The following is an 18,628-nucleotide window of genomic DNA, read 5'->3' on the forward strand; positions in this document are numbered from 1 at the left end:
GCATTCTGTTGTTATCATAAAGCCCAAATCACATTTTCCAAGGCCACTATTGAAGTTCTCAGAATAAAGCAGCATGTTAGTCAGCGGAGATTAGTCGTCCGTTGGGGAAACACAGTGGACTACAAAGCAGTGCAGCCTGGGGCCGTGTGTTCACAAGGGATTCAAGCACTTCTCTTCGTTTGTTTAAGATCCCCAGAGAGAGGTTGCACATAGCATGTACCAGTGTGTGCTTTTGAACACTGTTTTCCTATTTCCGTGTGGACTACTAAATAAAACAACTTTCTGTTAATCGGGAAGAAAAAAGGCTGTTTGCTAAGATTTCAGAAACGGGAGGTGGGTTTTAAGAGTGAAAATTTGCCGTCCGTCCCTCTGAAAACAGCATCAGTGATTCTGTGTTCCTTCTGATTTGATTGACAAAAGAAAAAAGAGAGACTGGACCTTTGGATGGAAATGAGACCATAGTAATGCTAATTGATTTAATGTACCCTCTCTATTATCATTCTATTGATCGAGCAGCTTGAGTTTGACACATCCTGTCACAATAACAAGCATTGTTCCCCTTTGCAGAATTGCTTCACAAAGTGGTGGAGGAGCGGCAGGTCAAAAGCAGCACTCCGAGAAAGCTTTCTGTTTCTTCAGAGCGAATGGAGCAGTCATTTAAAAAGGTACAGCACTATGCCATCACTAAATGTTCTTTGTCATTGCCAATAAAAGAAGCCCAGAGGAGCCATAACTACACATAATGCCAGTTTGATTGTGCTTCAGAGGTGTTCTCACTCTGAAGAATTGGTCATGTAGTCATTTCCAAGTCGAGTGTCGGCTCGCAAGAAGTTTGTTTTTATCACAGATAAATAAAGTTCCACAAATAAGCAAAGTAATAACTGTAGAGGTGGAGTAGAGAGATCATTAAACATAAATCTTGCATCAGGGCTGTGAGCGGGTCGCACATGTTAATGCACACATGTCTTTAACACCCCTGCTCGCATGAGTTTATGCCCCCCTTCTGCCCTCATGGCAGTGAATCATCAAGCGTGGGGATAGCCATCTAATTTTGTTTGAAAGGTACCAGGCTTCACCAGCGGGCAGAGTGAGAGCCAAATACAAGGGAAGAATCGCCTGGAGGCACAAACCCAGCAGGCATCCACTGTTCTCTTAAACAGTCTCCACCAAAGATCTAACAAATAGACTAAGTGCTCCTGGTTGCTGCCTAGTTAGGGCTGATCAGGGTAAGGGGGTGCCAGTGAGATGTCCGTAGCCTTGCCAGGCTCGGGAGTGGGGCGCTGCTCCCCCCACTGGTTCAGCCATACACACACAGCGTATACGCATTGGCACATACACCCTGGAGAAAATGTCTCCAGAGGGAAACCACTGTGTGCATGCTACCACACACAGGTCGAATCAGGAACTGGCCTTTCTCACATTCGTTTTCACTGATCTCACGCACTGCAGAGCCACAGCAGGGTGAACTCAGGCCGGGGATGTTGTTGTTTTCACCAGCATTGCAGCAGCAGTGTGTTTAGAAGTTTTTATGGTAAAAACAACAGATATGCAAGGGGAAAAAAACTATGTTGTACCACTGAGGCCCCATTTCTCTGATTCCATCAGATTGAACAGCTGGAGCGGAGGATGGTGTCCCTGGAGGAGGAGGCCGAGAGGCTGAGGGAAGAGAAAGAGCAGCTACTCGAGGCCAAGGAAGACTTGGCCCACAACTGCTGCAGACTCAAAGCCTCTCTGGATCATCTGCGAACCCAGGAAGCTGTCCGTGAAGAGGCAGCCCAGGCCCAGGCCCTCGCCCAGGGGGAGCGGCATCGCGGCGAGATCATGGCTCTAGAAGCCCGTCTGGCTGCCTCTCAGAAAGACGCTACCCAGCTTCATCATCAGTTGCTGAAGCTGAGACAGGAGCTTGGGATCCTCAGAGCAGCCAGGGACTTCTACAAGAACCGTGCAGCAGGACCAGCGTGGGCAGGCGGGATCGCTAACAACATTAGCAGCAAGGTCAAATTCAAAACAAGCAGACTCAGAGGTCCACTACGCCAGCACAGCCACCGAACAGTCAGCCCCAATCAAGCCATCAGCTGGCAAGGCCGCAGCCCCAGTCCCACTAAGGACGAGTGGGAGGACATGAGCGTAGATAGGTAATGATACACACACACACACACACACACACACACACACACACACACACACACACACACACACACACACACACACACACACAGATGCACTTATTCTCACTGCCTGTCTGCCTCATTATTTTTAGGTGGTTTGAGTGGAGAGGGTGGGCTGGCTGAATTGTGGTGGTGGTGGTGGGGGGGGGGCCATGCAGCATCGAGGGGACAACGTGCATATGCAAAGCGTAAGCAAATGGGTGATTGAATTTCATTGTCTGTCTAGTTGGTATTCAGGAGCCAAAAGAAGAACGCGAGCAAGAATGATAGAGAGAAGGAGAGAGGAGGGGGAAACTACTGTCAGATCCTTTGAAATATCCTGGGACGCCTTGCTTGGAGCTTATTGACTGAAATTTGCATGCAAAATTAGCCACCTCTCCACACAAAGTTGAACCGATGCCAGAAAAGCCCAGGGATAAGGGGGCCGCCACAGCCTTGATACCTTCCAGTGATGCCATTTTCATGCACTAGTCACGCTACCCCGAAATTGACAGTTTGGCAGTTTGATTTAATTTACTGGTCCTTTGCATATTCACTAACCCCCCCTTGACAGCGCTAAGGATCCCCCTGCAAGTACCAAGCCCCCCCACCGCCCACCTCCTTCACCCGTACACACACACACGCACACACACACTACGGTACATGCACGGAACCCCACCCTGTGTATAGTCATGTTGGTTATCTTGTGGCATGTCAGTTCACAAATGTGTGTGTGCTTCTCTTATTTCCTCCTGTCCCACCGCAACCCCCTCCAACACACACACACACACACGCGCGCACGCTTCCTTTCCATCTCACCCACCCTCCTCTCTTCCTCTCCTCGCCTTAATTTAGTTAGATAAATTTTGAATGACCCTACTCGGCTCAGTACCAGATGTCTACAAGCTGTTTAACACCCTGTAAATTAAGAACCATCGACAGTAATTATTTCATGTATGTTTTATGCAAAAAAGCCACTGAGCCAACATTCGTTGAGTGATGGTTGGAATGATTTGATTTCAAACACTCAGAGCTATTGCTGATATTTATTTCCCTTATTTCTCTCCCTGTATGCCTCCCTCTCTCTCGGCTCTCTTTCGCTCAGTTCTACCAACTCGCCATCTCTTCACCAATTAATTCATCAGGCTGTAATCCACCCCATCTCTATCCACATGAGGCCGTTTAACAGGGACTGGGTGCAGCTATGCCCCGCTTTCCTAATGCCTCTCCATGTGGCTAATAAGCAGCAGTCTAATATACGCTTTACCTGAGAGGAGGATCTGAGTGGATTTGTGAAGACGGGGTCTAAACTGAGACGTTGTCTTATTTAAGCGCCTGTCAGCTGATTTGTTACTGTAAAGCCTTCTGCATCTCTTATCTCGCAGTGGTCTCCTTCAGCAATATGTCTGCCGGGCGCTCCCGGAAATACAGTTTTCCTGCCTAAGGAGGTTTGGCCTAAGTAGTGCCAAATAAAGATGTCAGACTCGTTAAGGCTACTGACAAGTCTTTGTTTTTTCCCCTCCTTTTTATCGCTCCCTCTGGCTCCCTCTCTCAAGTTTTGAGCTGCTGGAGGCAGCTGACCATTTTGAGCAGATCAGCAGTTTTGTTGGAGAGCAGGACAGAATGAGAGCAGAGGGGCACGGAGGGTACCGCTCTGACTCGTGTTCAATTGTTCTGTTAGTAGGAATATGTAGTGTGTGTTTATGATTGTTTTTCTATGTTTCATATGCTCTCAATCACTGCTAGAAAACTCCACATTATAGATGGGTGACGGATAATTGACAAGGATTCACAAGGAGGAACCAACATGAAGTGTCTTGGTTCAGTTTGCCTCCTCATAGATCCTCTGGACCTTAAATAGAAGATGCGTCGAGTACCGTGCAGTGCAGTAAAGATATTCCCTCATTCTGTGTTTTGGTGGTGGTGGAAAGCACTCATCATCACACCGTTCAGTGACCCCATGTGTCCTGTATGGGAACGCCCTTCAGTGATTTGAATCTGAATCTTAGCAGTGAGTTTAAAGTTTAGCTGTCTCAGCAGCATGACGTGAGTAGTATTTTTCATCCACTGCATGTAACCCTGGTCTTAGTGGTGGTGATTAGTGGTCCTCAGCAAGTCCCTGTGCCCCATCCCGACCGGGTTTAACCCTAACTAGCCCCCAGCCCTGTCATGTTCCAGCTAGATCCTCTCTCTGTGGTCTTTACCTCCGCTGCCTCTCCAGGCCCCACCTTAATAAACCCGCCAGCGTAAATGTCACTGGCTTCCACCTTCACGTCAAAGGTCACTGTCAATAAACCTGTGTGTGTGTGTGTGTGTGTGTGTGTGTGTGTGTGTGTGTGTGTGCGTGTGTGTGTGTGTGTGTCTCAGGAAGCCCTTACCGTGTGTCCATCAGATGCAACTTTGCTTGGCTCCGCTCAGCCGTGCCTCTCACACACGTCTGTCACACACGGAGGGCTAATGAAGGCCACAGCCGCTCTCATACATGTTGATGCATTCACCATCAGCACCAGACACTGCAGCTTTTCACTTAATTTACACCCACATTTACACTTCCCAGCTCAGAAATTGGATGGGACATTGATTTTCTGTTGGACGGAGGTGGGAGGGGTGAGGGCGAAATGCACATATTTTTTCTTGATGTCAACTAAATCAACCATAAAAGGTAAATTGGATTTTTGTCCACTGGTGGTAGTTTCAGGGTTGTGGGTTCAACTCCAGGCCTGTACTGACCGCTCTCACTTCTCTCTGCAGTGACAGTGGTGAAGAGTACTTGGACAGTCTCAACAGCGTCTCCTCAGGGACAGCGCCTCGCAGACAGCATGCTAAAAGAAAGGTTGGTCTGCCGCTCATCCTGGAATTATTTTTGGATTAAAACGAGCAAACTTCTACAGTCAGATGGTGTGTGTGCGTGCCTTCACAGACTGCCTCTACAAGGGTAAAGTTTCAGTTTCTATTCAGCTTTATGTGAACAGTCTGTCTTTGAATCGTGCATACAGGTTTTCAGGCTTGTTTGAGTTTAAGATGATCATAGTAACTGTTTCTAAATCCTTAAAACACTGATTCCAAACGGTCACTCGGTCACTGAAGCATAAGCTGTGTCAGTGCAGTATAAATATTGAGCAAAGAGTTCCTTATGCATGATTACCAAACATAATGGCATGCAGAATTTAGTTTAATGTAAACGGTTATTTACAGCTACATTACCATATCCATACAAAGAGATAGGATTAACTGTCAAAACAAACTCCATTTTTTGTTTATTGTGCCTTACTTTTTGGTAAAATGTGGACAGTTTTAAAGCGACAGTGGAAGTGGTCAAAGTATTGTGTGAGATCATGCAGATAGTTTTAATTCATGTCTTTTTATTCCAGTTTACAGCTGGCGTCTTACACACCTGTGTAAGCGTCATATTGTAAAGACACAAAAACAAACAACGACCAATCAGACTTCTATGTATGCAGTGTTTCATTGAGGTTAACGTGATTAGTCAACATTTGGATAATTCTGAGCGTTCCTGTAAGGTCATCAGGTCCAGGCCTCGCTGCTCGTCTTTTCACTGATACTCCCTTTGCTCTTATGTTCACAAAGGTTTCCTGTGTATGGTTGCCGTTGCTCCTCCTTTTCCCTCTCCTCTCCACACCATGAAATCAATAGGTCTGGACCCTTGCTCTTGTCCACATCAAACCACTTCACGGCAGGACATGGCAGCTCCAAACCCCAGAGAGACGTGTCCGTCAAGAAGAGAGATGAAGAGAGGGAAGAGAGGGATATTCTCTCTCTCTCCTCTCTCCTCTTCTCGGGAAGGTTGAGAGGAGGAGAGGGTTGTTGTTGTACATGTAACCAGGGAGCTGTCAGGGCCCTTACTCTCAGATCCCCTTTAGTTTCCCCGGCTCCAGATCCGCTAAACGTGCCCATCAGCTCCTCCCGGGCTCATCGCCGTGACAGCCCTGGCCCCTCACGGCGTGCCGTGTCACAAACCAAAGGGTTTGTCTCCCCTCTCCTCTCTGCAAGGTATGGAGTGATCAAACCTGGCACTGATCAAATCCTACCTGACCCCATATACAAAGGAAACAGGCAGAGCAGGAGGAGGGTGGTGGTGGTGTGGGGGGAGCCTTTGATGTCGCTACAAACTATGGTGCAGTTGGGAGGTGTCGCGCATACACACAGGCATACACACTTAAGAGTGCAAATGACTCGACACACTCACGCGCACACGTCACACTGTAGGCTTTCAGACAGTGATTGAACAAAGGAGGCATTTGCGAGCATCTGTCAGGAGCGATATCCGTGCCGAGAAGCGTTCGAGTTGAAGTTGGTTGAACACGCTCAGGTGAATTATTAAAGCGCGCGCTGATTTGTCTTGTCGCGTTAAACCGAGCACTCCCTGTGATCATGGTGTCATTATGAGCCGCGTTTCAAGAAGCGCAACATGTCAACTGCTTGTGTTACGTTTAACAGCCGCTTTTCATCTCTGGCTCCTTCAGTACTACAGGTATTCACGGATCTCAAACGCAGAGGCAGCGGAGTCTAACAGGAAACAAGCCGACGATCTGGCCCAAGGTAGCAAACGTTTTCCTCTTTACTCCCATGCAAAACTACAGAAAGCTAATCGACTGTTAACTGAAGCAGGAAGAACACTCAATGTATGTACACGCTGTCGATCGGAAACAAGTATTTAAGAAGTTAACAAGGTTTGTTTTTTTGGTTTGTTTTTCCAGAGCTCCACACTCCTGAATTGGTTATAAATGGAAAATGTTAATGATTTCAGTTTTCACTTGTGCATACACAAAGACACTTTTACATACACCTGTTAACTCCCAGCAGCAGCTTCTAAATAGGGATTTGTTCTGTGCACTTGTCAACTCTGAGGCGCCTGCGTGTACTTCCTCCTGTTAGACGATGAACAGCACGAGCCCTGGGAGCGAGGGACAAGAGGAGAGAACAGGAGGTGGAGGAGGAAGAGGATGCTAATGAAGACCCAGCGCTGCTCCTCCTCTTCTCTGCAGCAGCGCGTAGAGTCCCTACAGCGTCACATTGACATACTGCGAAGTGCCAGGAAAGATGCTGTGCTTTCAGCCAGAGAGCTGCGAAGGGCCAACGAGAAGATCACGGCGCAGCTCACCTCCCTCACCGAGAAACTCTGCAGCAACAAGCAGCTCACACAGGTAACTCGGGGAAAAATACAGGGAGATGAGTAAAGGGGGAAGGCAGTTGTAAGTGCTGGGAAGTTTCTTATTTTTCTGCCTTTGTCTTTCTTTTTGTGGTTCTTTTGTATTTGCTGGGTGCAGCAATAGCAGGTCCTTTGCCCTTATCATGCTTAATAAGTGTGGCTGACGGGCCTACCCTCGCCTGTGGAGGTCAGCGCCACGGAGCAGAAGAGAGGAGGAGAATCTCTCTCTCTCCTCGCTTTCTCTCCGACTCTGCTGTTGTCTCATCCCACTGAATGTTTCAACAGGCCAGCTCTCCACAACAATCTGTGTCACTAGCAGTTGCATTTCTCCAAATACGTACTCCTGTGTGCACACATATACACGAGGTGACTGTTTTTCATAGAGTCTGCTGCCACACACTCATTTAGTTATTTAGTATCTGCCTCCAGGAAGGAAACTCTTAGACTTGGTATAGACTATAAATAAAACACCAAGCACTTTTGCCCTAAACAGTATCTTTCCTGTCAGGGCCTCCTTGTACACACCAACATATGAACACACATACACCCACCAACACCTAGACAGACACAGTCGTTAATCCGACAGGCAGGAGACTTCTTTTGGGGAATTCAGACATAGCAGCAGCCAGTGAGGGCCCACTGGATGCCTGATTAGGCGCATGTGTCTGTATATCTACTGTGCAGAACAGTACAGATACAATATATTGGACTTGTACACACAGGTCAGAGTGCAGCCTGCATGGTGTTGCTACCTAGGAAGTGGCCCTTGTGCTCCCACCCAGGCATCTGATTGCCGAGGCCCAACGAGACCTTAGACTCAGACACAGCAGTAAAGGCACATGTATACGTGCACACATACACAGACACACACACTCCTGCGTGGATGAGCGGACAGAGAGGGATTTGTTGTCTTCCTGTTTGTTTCCTCTTTCCTCCTGCAGTATTAATGCCACTCCACTGGAGAAAGTTGAAGCTGACTGACTGGCCAAAGCCAGGTCTTGTTGCCCTCTCTGGAAAGGGCAAGAGGTGATGGACTTTGGGCTTGTTCCAGCCGGTCCTGGCAAACTCTCCAACTAAAACTCGCTGCTTGTAATTGGCTTAGGACAGCCTCCGCAGGGGCCATCATGTGAGAAGTAGCATGGCAGTTTCACAGAAACTTGTTTGTGTTGCTGTGTCTCCTGATCTTTCGGCCATCCCGTCCTTCCCTTGTTGCCTCCTTCCTTACCTCCTTCCATCATTAAGTCTTATTTCCATATTCCTTCCTTTCTAAGTTGCTTTCCTGCTCGTTCTCTTTTTCATTCCCCTTTATCGATTCTTAGTGTTATTGTTCTTTTTGTTTGAGTTTGGAATTTGAGCTGCTAAATGTCTAAATAACACATTCAACAGCTGCTCTTTAAACACTGTTTTGCTGCCCATGAGAGAGCAATAGAGCAATAGACGTGCAGTGCAGAGGTGTGACGTGCTTAGCCGTGCTGTAGTCAGCCCTGCATGCTCCAGCCTAAGGGGAACATGTGTTCAGCAGCATGGTGGCACTTTCATCACTCAGTCACCAGGTTCACGGTGTCCCCACAGATGTCTCTATCAGCAACAGAATGTGACTAACTCTCAGACCTGCTGTGCAGACATTTACAGATCCCAGCGTGTTAATCTTAAAGAATGACTCCTGTTTATTCCAGCTTGGGTCAGTTATGAAGACATTACACTCAGCAAACTTACTGCTGGGATGTGGAAATATCGCTGCAGACAGGCTGGAAACAAAACAGCAGTTTAGCCGGGTTATCTAAAGCACTTTATTTGGAGGTAAAACCGAAAGTGTGTGCCTGGCGATGTCAGTCATGATCCTCATCGCACTGGAAAACTTCGTGCACTCAAAACTACAGCGAGTGCTTTAGGGGCAAAGTTGAAACAGAATGTCAGTCTGTGAACTGTGATGGATATTTACAGCTTTCTCTTCGCTTTTCTCTTTTGAATGAGTTTATCTGACCCGGAGGTTTATTTAACACCTGTCTGACCAGCCGTGTTTCTGCCTCGTCTGTCCTTTAGTGATGCTGCCATACTCCCAGATCTCAACAGTTAACTTAGAAATGTTATTACTGCTCATAGAAATCATGGCGAAAAACTACGAAAATAAGACTTGAGTTGTAATAAACCGAATTATCCATTAAAGTGGCGTAAGAAGCTTAAAAAAACTCAGGTGACAGGTGAAGTGTGCCCTCCTAATTCTACCACACCTTGACAAAATGTGCTCGTCACGCGTATCATTCAAATACAGGATCATTTGGTTGTTTGGATTATCTACCTCACTCAGCCATTACGTCCTCGTTCACCTCACTTTGCAGTGTGCTGTGACATCGCCTCTGAAATTCACCAGCCTTATCTCTGTACGTTCGGAGTGTCCTGCCCTCCTCTAACATGTAAGGGGCTGGGATTATCACAGGATTAGGCTGCAACAGACATAACTGGCTGTACTTAAAAAGCTCCAGACATCATATGAATTTTAATGATCATTGCCCTGAAAATCACGTCAAAAGTCTGGCCAGCAAGATGAACACAGAGTGCTTGAGGAACTCACTGTTAGGCGTTACGCTAGTGTTTCCCTGGGTCGATTTGTGTTGACATTTTAATTTAGATTTTGTCTTTTGCATGTATGACAGCAAGCATTCACATGTGCTCTTGGCCATGTGGCTATTTCAGCAGCCTTCATTTCCTTCTTTATCCTGCTAATGGTTGGGTATCACTTGGAGCAGCGTCGGTGAGACCACCACTCAGACGGTAGAGACAGAGAAAGAAAGGCGTCCTCTCTTCCAGCCTAATAGATGACCAGCACATCAGTCCACGTCAGTGTCATCTCTCACCAGGGCTGAAAATGGCCTGTGAAATCAAAGCCTGTCTTACAGGAAGTGTCATCAATGCCACTCTTAATTCGTGCGCCACCACCTGTGCAGCCATAGCCTCGCGTTTTCACTCTGCGCTCCTCCCTCTCTCTCTCTCCTGCACTCCTGCTTCTCCACCCTCTCTGGGGATATGGCGTGTGCGTCTTCAACAGAGCAGAGGAAACCTAAAACAAGAGGGATTCTATTAAAAGGTGTCAGCCAGCAACCAGATATCAATAACCTCCATGTATGCAGAGCAGAGGGCAAACCCCTGGGAATCTGCGGTTTCACTTGGGTGTGTGTGTGTGTCCCAGCATGTGTGCAGCACACATCTTCATGTATCATGTCTCCTATTTGTGCCATTAAGCATTCTTGATGTTTGAAATGATACCATATCAGCTAATTGTGGCAGTATTGAACCAAACTCACAGAGATGTGTTTCTGCCTCATATTTTCTTAATAAGCAGCCGGAGAGCTTTTTTGAGCTCCACCGCACACATGTGGTTAACAGTGTTCACCTCAGATGCTTATGTTTAGGATCACTGATACACTGTACGTTGTACATGATCAGCCTGTGCCATTATCGTTCATCACACTAAACCCAACCACTCACCAAATGCTGAACTCCCTCCATCCCAAAGTGCTCTCTGATTCTGCAGGACGGCTTTATTATGCATGCCAATCACAGTGAGAATTAGGCCCTATTGACTGGGCACCGGCATAATCTGTCTCCTAATTAGCATAAAAAAGGAGATTTATCACAGCTGAGATATTAAAGCAGAGCCTGCAGCTCTCCTGTGGTGAAGGCATACAGTATTTCCAACATATTGTGTTTACTTTGTGTCTGCGTTTATCATATTCACGTAATGAGAATTTAAAATAAAGACTTGTTTAAGTCAGATGGGGTTTTTTTTTTTCTTATAGCAGTAATACATTTTTACACTGTGAAGCCGAGATAGCCGGGATCTTGATTGACTCAAACTTTTTTAGTTTAACCTCAATTTATGTCGAAGTATATCTTGTCTCCCATTATTTTTTAGCTCTCGTCATCCTACAGCAAACACTGCTTTCCTTGGTTTTGTAACAGTCGGCAGAACTTTTTAGTTGTGGTATCATCATCACCAGCAGCCTGCTCCACCAATTTTGTCTGTCGCTCAATCTGCAGAAGATGACCTCTGACCTGGCTGGTGTGGAGCAGCAGAAAAGGGTTCTGGAGATGGAGCTGGAGCAGTGGAGGCAAATCACGTTACCCCAGAAAACTCCACCACCACCACCAGCACCACCAGCAGCACCAGTAAACACAGATTGCTCCTGCAAGAGCGGCACCATCCCCGCCTCAGCTAATCCTGCCCCTCAGGACCAGGGGGCTGAGGTCAGACAGCTGCAAGCCAAACTTAAGGTTAGCACTTCTAAGTTACAAGTCGAATTCTGGGGATAATGAATTGCTCTCATGCTTTGTCTTGTTGTGCACGCCCTATTAGGTAAATCTCTTAATAGGATGATGGTGCTAAGCATCATGTTCATTTCCAATTTTGTGCACTGTGAAGCTTGAATGGATAACACCGTCAATAACAAAGAACATTTTGAGAGTATTAACTGTGTTTGGCTCAAAAAGTGCATTGATTTTTGTGCGTACAGGAATGTTTATGGACGAAAGAAAGAAAATGTAGATTAGGAATTTCCTTTTGGTGTCTTTTTTGCTCCTTAATGTGCGTTTTCAAAGAGTCTTCCAGTGTTGGAATGCACAAGCATTTATGTTTTCAGTTGTAAAAAAAAAAAAAAGATCAAACATTGATGTTTCTGTGTCACTTTAATGTCTCAGTGGTTCGAACAGCCGCAGTCCTTGAGGACTTTCAAAACTCTGAAAGAAACTCTGTCAAGGTTTTACTTTCAAATGATGTAGCATGAAAAAAAACCCAAAATCTTGAGCCTATCAGTTTACACTCAACATCACCTGAAATTGCATGCGATTTCGACACGAATTAGCATTTCTTATCATTTGATCTTATTACAGAGTACCTGTCAGAAAGATGAGAAATGGGGAATAGCAGTAGAGACGTGCCCAACATCACAGGGAATAAGGTGTGAGTGGTACCACAGTATTATCACCCTCTTCACAGCCAGCTCGTCAGTGTCACCGAGCAGATTGCTGCTGTCGTTACACACAGCAAAGGAAGTCATGTCAGGTGACAGCAAAAGGGAAAGGCGAATGATGCACCGTGGGGGTGCACACACCGAGTTAGCGCATTGTCAAAAGCTTGTGCTGGTACAGTTCCCACTAGAGACACGGGGCCCTTTACACCAAAGTGAACATGCACATTCAAATATCCATCAGTCTTGTGATCTGTAGCCAAGCTGTCGTCATGAGCCTGTGTCTTAATATCTCACAATGCGGAGATATAAGATATAAAAACAAGATATAAAAGGCAGTGATTATTTTTATTTAATTTTTTTTTTTTGGAATAAAATTTACGAAATGTTTGCAGCTGGAAAACATTTAGCATCTGCTCCAATTGTCAGCTCCACCTTTAAAACCTTTTTTTTTTTTAACATAATTCACTTTAATATACATGCCGTAGTATAGGTCTATAAATTGTTATTTCTCCTAATTACTCCCCTTATCTCACCCACTTTGAAAAATACTGCTTTCCTCTTAACCTCTGTTAGCACCTTCCACCCTCCCGCTGTAACTATAATGAGGAGGCATGCTGTGCCTGACCTGTCATCAGCCGTGTCGTGAAAACCTTCCCCACCCCCGATCGTACACGCTCAAACACATTAACAAACACACACACTGTGTGCCCTCCCCACAGAGTGCGAGTGCGGAGGTCACAAGGCAGGTGGCAGCTAACAAAGCCCTGCGAGGCCAACTCCAGGAGAAGGAGGACAAGCTCCGCCAGCTGCAGGACAAGTTAGTCTCACACCTTTTTCTTCATTAGCTCTTTCTCTTTGTGCTCCTTCTCACAGTTGCTCTGCAGCACAGTGGTTACCGTTCCCTCTTTCTTTCTCTCTGCATCCATCTGCCTGTCTTTGTCTCTCCGTCTCCCCGTGTCTCTGTCTGCATATTTGCACATTCTCTGCAGCTCTCATCTGCAGTGTTTGATTCCACCAAGTGGCAGCACTCTGTCTGCTGCACGCCACGAAGGCATGCCTCTCCTCTGCATGAATCATTTGTGAAATTATGCATGTTCTCATGAGCGAGTGAATAAAAAGACTGAAGGAATTAATGTGTATGCACATGTGTGCATGTGGGTGTCTTGTGTGTCATGTAGTGCGGTGTTGCTTATGTGGGTAGCTGATGTGGAGTGCTGATCAAAGCAGTGTATTGATTGTTTGTGTGCCGCAGGAGGGACCATTTTGGCCCATGACACTAAAACCCACACAGCATCACTCTGGCCTGTGGGCCACAAGCCCTAATGAGTTACATGGTTCACGTACTGTAGCACTCGCTGCATTACATAGTCAAAATGTATAGCTATAAACAATTCACTCAGGGAAACTGTAGAATTGAACAGTGTTGTGAAAGCCATATATCATCATTCTGCATTAGGATCTCATCTTTGAACTGAGAGAAAGGTACAAAGAACAACTTGGCTTTCCTACTTCTCGCTCTCTTTGTCGAGTATGCCGTGTCCTCTGCCTGCCGCTCTCAATAATGCATCCAGGGCATGTGTACAATCACAGTAGGTACGTGTTTGTGTGTGACCAAAGCACAGCGGATCACAGCCAGACAGAGCGAACATCCCTCAGCTGAGTTTCCCCCACATCCTCAGCCTCTTGTCACACACTCAGTCACTCATCCACACACACACCATCCCTTCTAGCCTACCTCTCCATTTGCCTCCATGGAGGGACCCCTTCTCAGAATGAAAGACATGTCTAGACGTCTCTGAAATATACATCTCAGCACACACACAGGGAGCAAGGCTGCTTCGCCTTAAAGAAGAGAAGGGGGAAAAAAAGAAATGAATTTCAAAGTATACCGGCATGTCCTCAGTCAATATCCGGCACTATGGCCCTGCCTTATTTATGAAGCTGCTTCTTTCATCTTCAGGCCTGTTGTCTATCAGCCACATGAAACGTCCACCCGCACTTCATTCTTAACAACATACACAGAGATCTACGCTCTTGTGCTCTCTTACGCACACACGCTTCAGACCGCTGACTGTTATCATTACAATGCACGCATGTTTGATGAACAATATTGCCAACAAGCGCAGAACAAAGGGAACAAACGTACGAGTGATTGGGATATAGTTTGAGGCTCCCTTTCTCTCTTCCCACTAACACTCATAAATAGAGATCACACGCTCCGGCAGAAGCTCCATATATCCTTCATTCTTTTTTATCCTCTATTCTTTTTGGGGTGCAGAAGAAGAGAACATCTAAAATAAATGTTGTCGGTCTAATTGCCATTAGCATTGGGGCAGAGGGAGCTGCCGGGGCTCTTATTGCTGCTCTCCGTCTTTAAGTCAACACCAGACAGTCATCTGAAAGGTTCAATATGGGTTTTCTCATTAATGGCCAAATCCATGGGGTAACCAGCCAGCGCGACTTCCCCCCAAAGACCCCCGGCTAGACTCCTCTCTCATTTAATTTAATGTCACTCCAATAGGACAAGCTCACATTTATTTAGCCAGCCTGCCCTCAGGCATTCATCCACCTAGGGAGACAGGGACATTTACTTACACGAAAGCATTTGCTCCAGCGTTGCGTCATCTGTTTATTTAAAACACACAAACCGTGATGCGTGTGGGACCTAGGAGATCCACTACATCTTTGAAATTAAAAAAAAAAAAACAGCAAAAACCATTTTAATTAACTGCATCCTTATGATCTTTATTCTATTTGTTCTAATTCCCCAAGGCATAGACAACCATGAAAAATGCCTCATATTTGCCTTTTATGAAAACTGAATAAAACATACTAACATACTGAGCCCATTTAACACAAGGCCTCACTATAATACGGCTGTGCAGAATGCTGGAATATTAAACATGTCAATACAGCGGGTTATCGAAACAAGAAGTGACATGTGCCGTATGTTTGCAACAGTTAAGACATGAAGAGCTTATGCTACACAGAGCTCGCCTCTCTTCGGGGAAGTATTATCAGCACAGTACACAAACAAACAACATTTTTTGGAGTGTGCTCTCTTCATAATCACTTCTTCCCGAGCAAAGTCCCCCCGCTGATGTGTTTTTATATGTGACTGGTGTAACGCTGAGCTGAAAATAATAAACATTTAAATATTGATTACAGTCTTTCAAGTCGTGTCACTGCTGATTCGAGATGCCGTTTGTCAAACAGGACTCCCCAGTCACACTTAGTGGGGTATTCCCCGCCAGAGCACTTGTTCTAATATATGCCAGTTAGAATTATATATGCATCCTTATTTCACCCCCCCCTCCACTTACCCAAACAGCATGCTAGTGTATTTAGTTGTCATAATGAGCTGTCATGCCTGATGCACTGCTTGGGGACACTGTGCCTGCCAGCTTTGTGTGTGTGTGTCTGTGTGTGTGTGTGTGTGTGTGTGTGTTCTGCTGTCAGTTCTGTACGCGAGTGTGTGTCGGTGTGAACATCTGTGTAGAATACATGCTCATGTATGCTTTATGCCATATTTGTGTTTATGTGTGTTTCTAGGATGAGCCACGCGGAGAGAGATGTGACCATGAAAAGGCAGCTGGTGGAGGACTTGAAGACCAGACTGAAGTTCCTGCAGGAGATGGAGAAAAGTTACCGTGGACAGGTGGAGGAGCTGGAGAAGAAGGTGCACATAGCACATCACAGCTGACACAGTCATCGTGTCATCTAGTTGGTTTCATGCTCCCTGCAGAGTGCTAAATTGGTATTGTGGTGCTCAGAATTTCTCATATCCCAGATGTTTCTAAAAAGGAAAGCAATTAATCATAGTGACCATTAACTTGTTGATTACTCCTCCGTCACAATAGAAATTCAACTCCCTCAGCCCATTTTTCAGCTTCATTCTTTGCTTTCTGTTCCCCCTTTGCTCTCCCTCTCAAAGGTGAAAACTTTATCAGAAGAGGCCACCAACAGGAAGGCCCTCATCGATTCTCTGAAGAGGAGACTGAACGTTGCAACCACAGAGAAAAGCCAGCATGAGGCATCCTGTACAAAACTGAAGGAGGACCTGGAAAAAAAGGTGGGAAACAGCCACACTGCCCGTTCTCACTACAACTGTATCATATTAAAGATTTTCAATGTTCTTCTTTCAAACTTCTTTTTTTGTTTTGAACAATTTACTTTGCCCCACAGCACTTTGGATAGTGTTCAGTTCAGTTACTGATTTATTTAAGTTACTCCTCCGTCCCTGTGCAGTCACATACTTCTCCGTGTTTAAGGGGAAAAATGTCATTATATCAGTTATATCACAGTAAAGTTGTGTGTAGTCGGTCGAAAGAAAAGAGGTTTCGGCATTGGCAACCCCCCTTGGATTTTTTAAATGCTTATTGTTGTACAACTTTTAATCACAGAAAATATAAATGAGCATTTTTGACACTGATCAACTGATCAGACTCAGACGTCAAAGTAAAAACAATCAACAAACTTGTTCTGCCCGCTATTTTCTTTACAGGAGCAGCGCATACATGCCTTGCAGGCTCGTGTGGGAGCCAGTGAGCAGGCTTTGGCTGCACTGGAACAGACAGCCACTGAGCAAATGGAGGGATTGACCCAGCAGAGCTCCCATGCCTTGGACAGGCTTCAGAGACAGCTAGGCCAGGCCTACACCCAGCTGGAGCAGCTTCATTCTTTCATCAAGGTACTGCACTAAAGGGGCTAGCGATCAAGGGCCATGGGTCCAGAGACAGTCCAGTCAAATCATCTAACTCGTCTTAAACCAATGTGTTGTAGTGTGCCTGCGAGGTCTTCACCTATGAATTGTAATGATATTGTGTGGGTGTTCCACCTGCAAGGTAAGGTGTAGGGGTCTGGTGCATTGTTAATTGAGCAAAAGTTGAAGGCTGGGGCCTTGACATGCTGACCTCTGCAGATGAAAACTCTCATCGCTTCCCTCATGGTGTTGTTCCAACTTGATACTGTACAGCAGGGCTGACGTCTGTGCATAGCATCTGCTCTCAGGCCTGAACTGTCCTTTTCCAGAGTTGCCCAGGCAGTTGTGGAAATACTCGCAAGTCCTGCCATTTTCCCCAGAGAGTGTGAGGGGGTTGCCTGTGAGTGTGTGTTATGGAGAGGAAGTTCTCTGACTGCTGTTTTAGCATATGCGCTGAAAACCAGTTTAAAGTATCCAGCCTTTTTGGGGTCTCCGGTTGGGGTCCTGATGGACTTCAACACTAACTTGCTGTAGAAAAATGGATCGGGAGGAACAGCCTGCCATGTAAACCTGAGGGGTGTTTTGTTGTTGTACTTTTGTGCTGGTCTATAATCAACACCATGTTGGAGCCTAAGATAAAATTAGTGCATAATGTAATTTTTCCTGGCTCCAAACACAGTAGACCAAAGACCAGTGGACAACTGAACAACTCAGATCTGCAATTTCATGTGTTGGATGCTCAAGCAAAAAGTGGACCAGAGCTGTCAGCTGATCATTACCTTGTGGTTAGTCGGGATGGTGGATGAAGCTACCTGACAGACCTGGGAAAAACTAATTGAAGGTCAAGAGGGAATGTCTGGATGAGGCCTACTGCAATCACACTGTAAAGAATTTTTTCTGCATCCTGGCTGAAGTTTAGGACGTGAGGCTTCAAAGCCTGGGTTGTGGAGATGGATGCTCATGGTTGTGGCCAGGAGATCATTGGTGGCTGTCAAGGCATGAACCGGAGAATTCATTGCTAGCAGATAGGAATCAAAGACAGCAGAAGAACTTGAAGAAGCTGTGGAGGCAGAAGCCAACACTTGTGTGGGAGGAACTGGGAGGTGCCATTGAGAAGACTTTTTAATGGCTTTGCAGAAGTTCTGGCAAGCTATCGAACAATATTGGAAGGGGAGGCCTGGGATGACGTATTTGGCAAAGGTCACAAAGGTAGTCAGAAAGATCTGCATGTTACCAACCTTCCTTGACGTTTCTTAAACGTCACATGGACCTCAGTAACATTTATGCTCTTAGAAGGCTTATCACCATGTCCCCTAGGATGTCTTGTGGGACATCTTCAGGAACTTGGGGTGAGTGCAATAACAGTACAACAACACTGACAAGTGGAGAGGAGAGAGTGAGTGGTTTGAAGACCTCATGATTGCATCTAACCATCAGGAGCAATGAGGGTTCAGCATGTTGCCCAAGCATACTTCAGCATCAAAACCCCTGTGATTTGTGGATAGCTTCTTTTGCCTCTTCAGCTGCAGCCATCCAAGATGGAGGGTGAAGTCAACTGGTGTGGTGTTGCCAATTTTGCAAACAGGGCACCAGAATTTTGGGCTTTTCAGGAAACTTAACCTCAAGGCGAAGCTTTTAATTA

General features: G+C 46.0%; 1 protein-coding gene across 1 annotated transcript in view; it reads left to right on the forward strand.

The window, feature by feature from the left end:
- The window catches only part of cntln (centlein, centrosomal protein), an 80,556-nt gene that overhangs the window by 44,739 nt on the left and 17,189 nt on the right, over window positions 1–18,628 (forward strand). Inside the window, exons 14-23 of the mRNA XM_070983598.1 lie at window positions 568–665; window positions 1,606–2,135; window positions 4,899–4,980; window positions 6,632–6,707; window positions 7,044–7,312; window positions 11,356–11,589; window positions 13,004–13,101; window positions 15,837–15,963; window positions 16,219–16,356; window positions 16,789–16,974. Of these exons, the coding sequence (XP_070839699.1) occupies window positions 568–665; window positions 1,606–2,135; window positions 4,899–4,980; window positions 6,632–6,707; window positions 7,044–7,312; window positions 11,356–11,589; window positions 13,004–13,101; window positions 15,837–15,963; window positions 16,219–16,356; window positions 16,789–16,974 (1,838 nt within the window). The remainder of the gene's footprint in view (window positions 1–567; window positions 666–1,605; window positions 2,136–4,898; window positions 4,981–6,631; window positions 6,708–7,043; window positions 7,313–11,355; window positions 11,590–13,003; window positions 13,102–15,836; window positions 15,964–16,218; window positions 16,357–16,788; window positions 16,975–18,628) is intronic.

This window comes from Chaetodon trifascialis, chromosome 2, assembly GCF_039877785.1.
Source record: "Chaetodon trifascialis isolate fChaTrf1 chromosome 2, fChaTrf1.hap1, whole genome shotgun sequence".
Taxonomy (NCBI): domain Eukaryota; kingdom Metazoa; phylum Chordata; class Actinopteri; order Chaetodontiformes; family Chaetodontidae; genus Chaetodon; species Chaetodon trifascialis.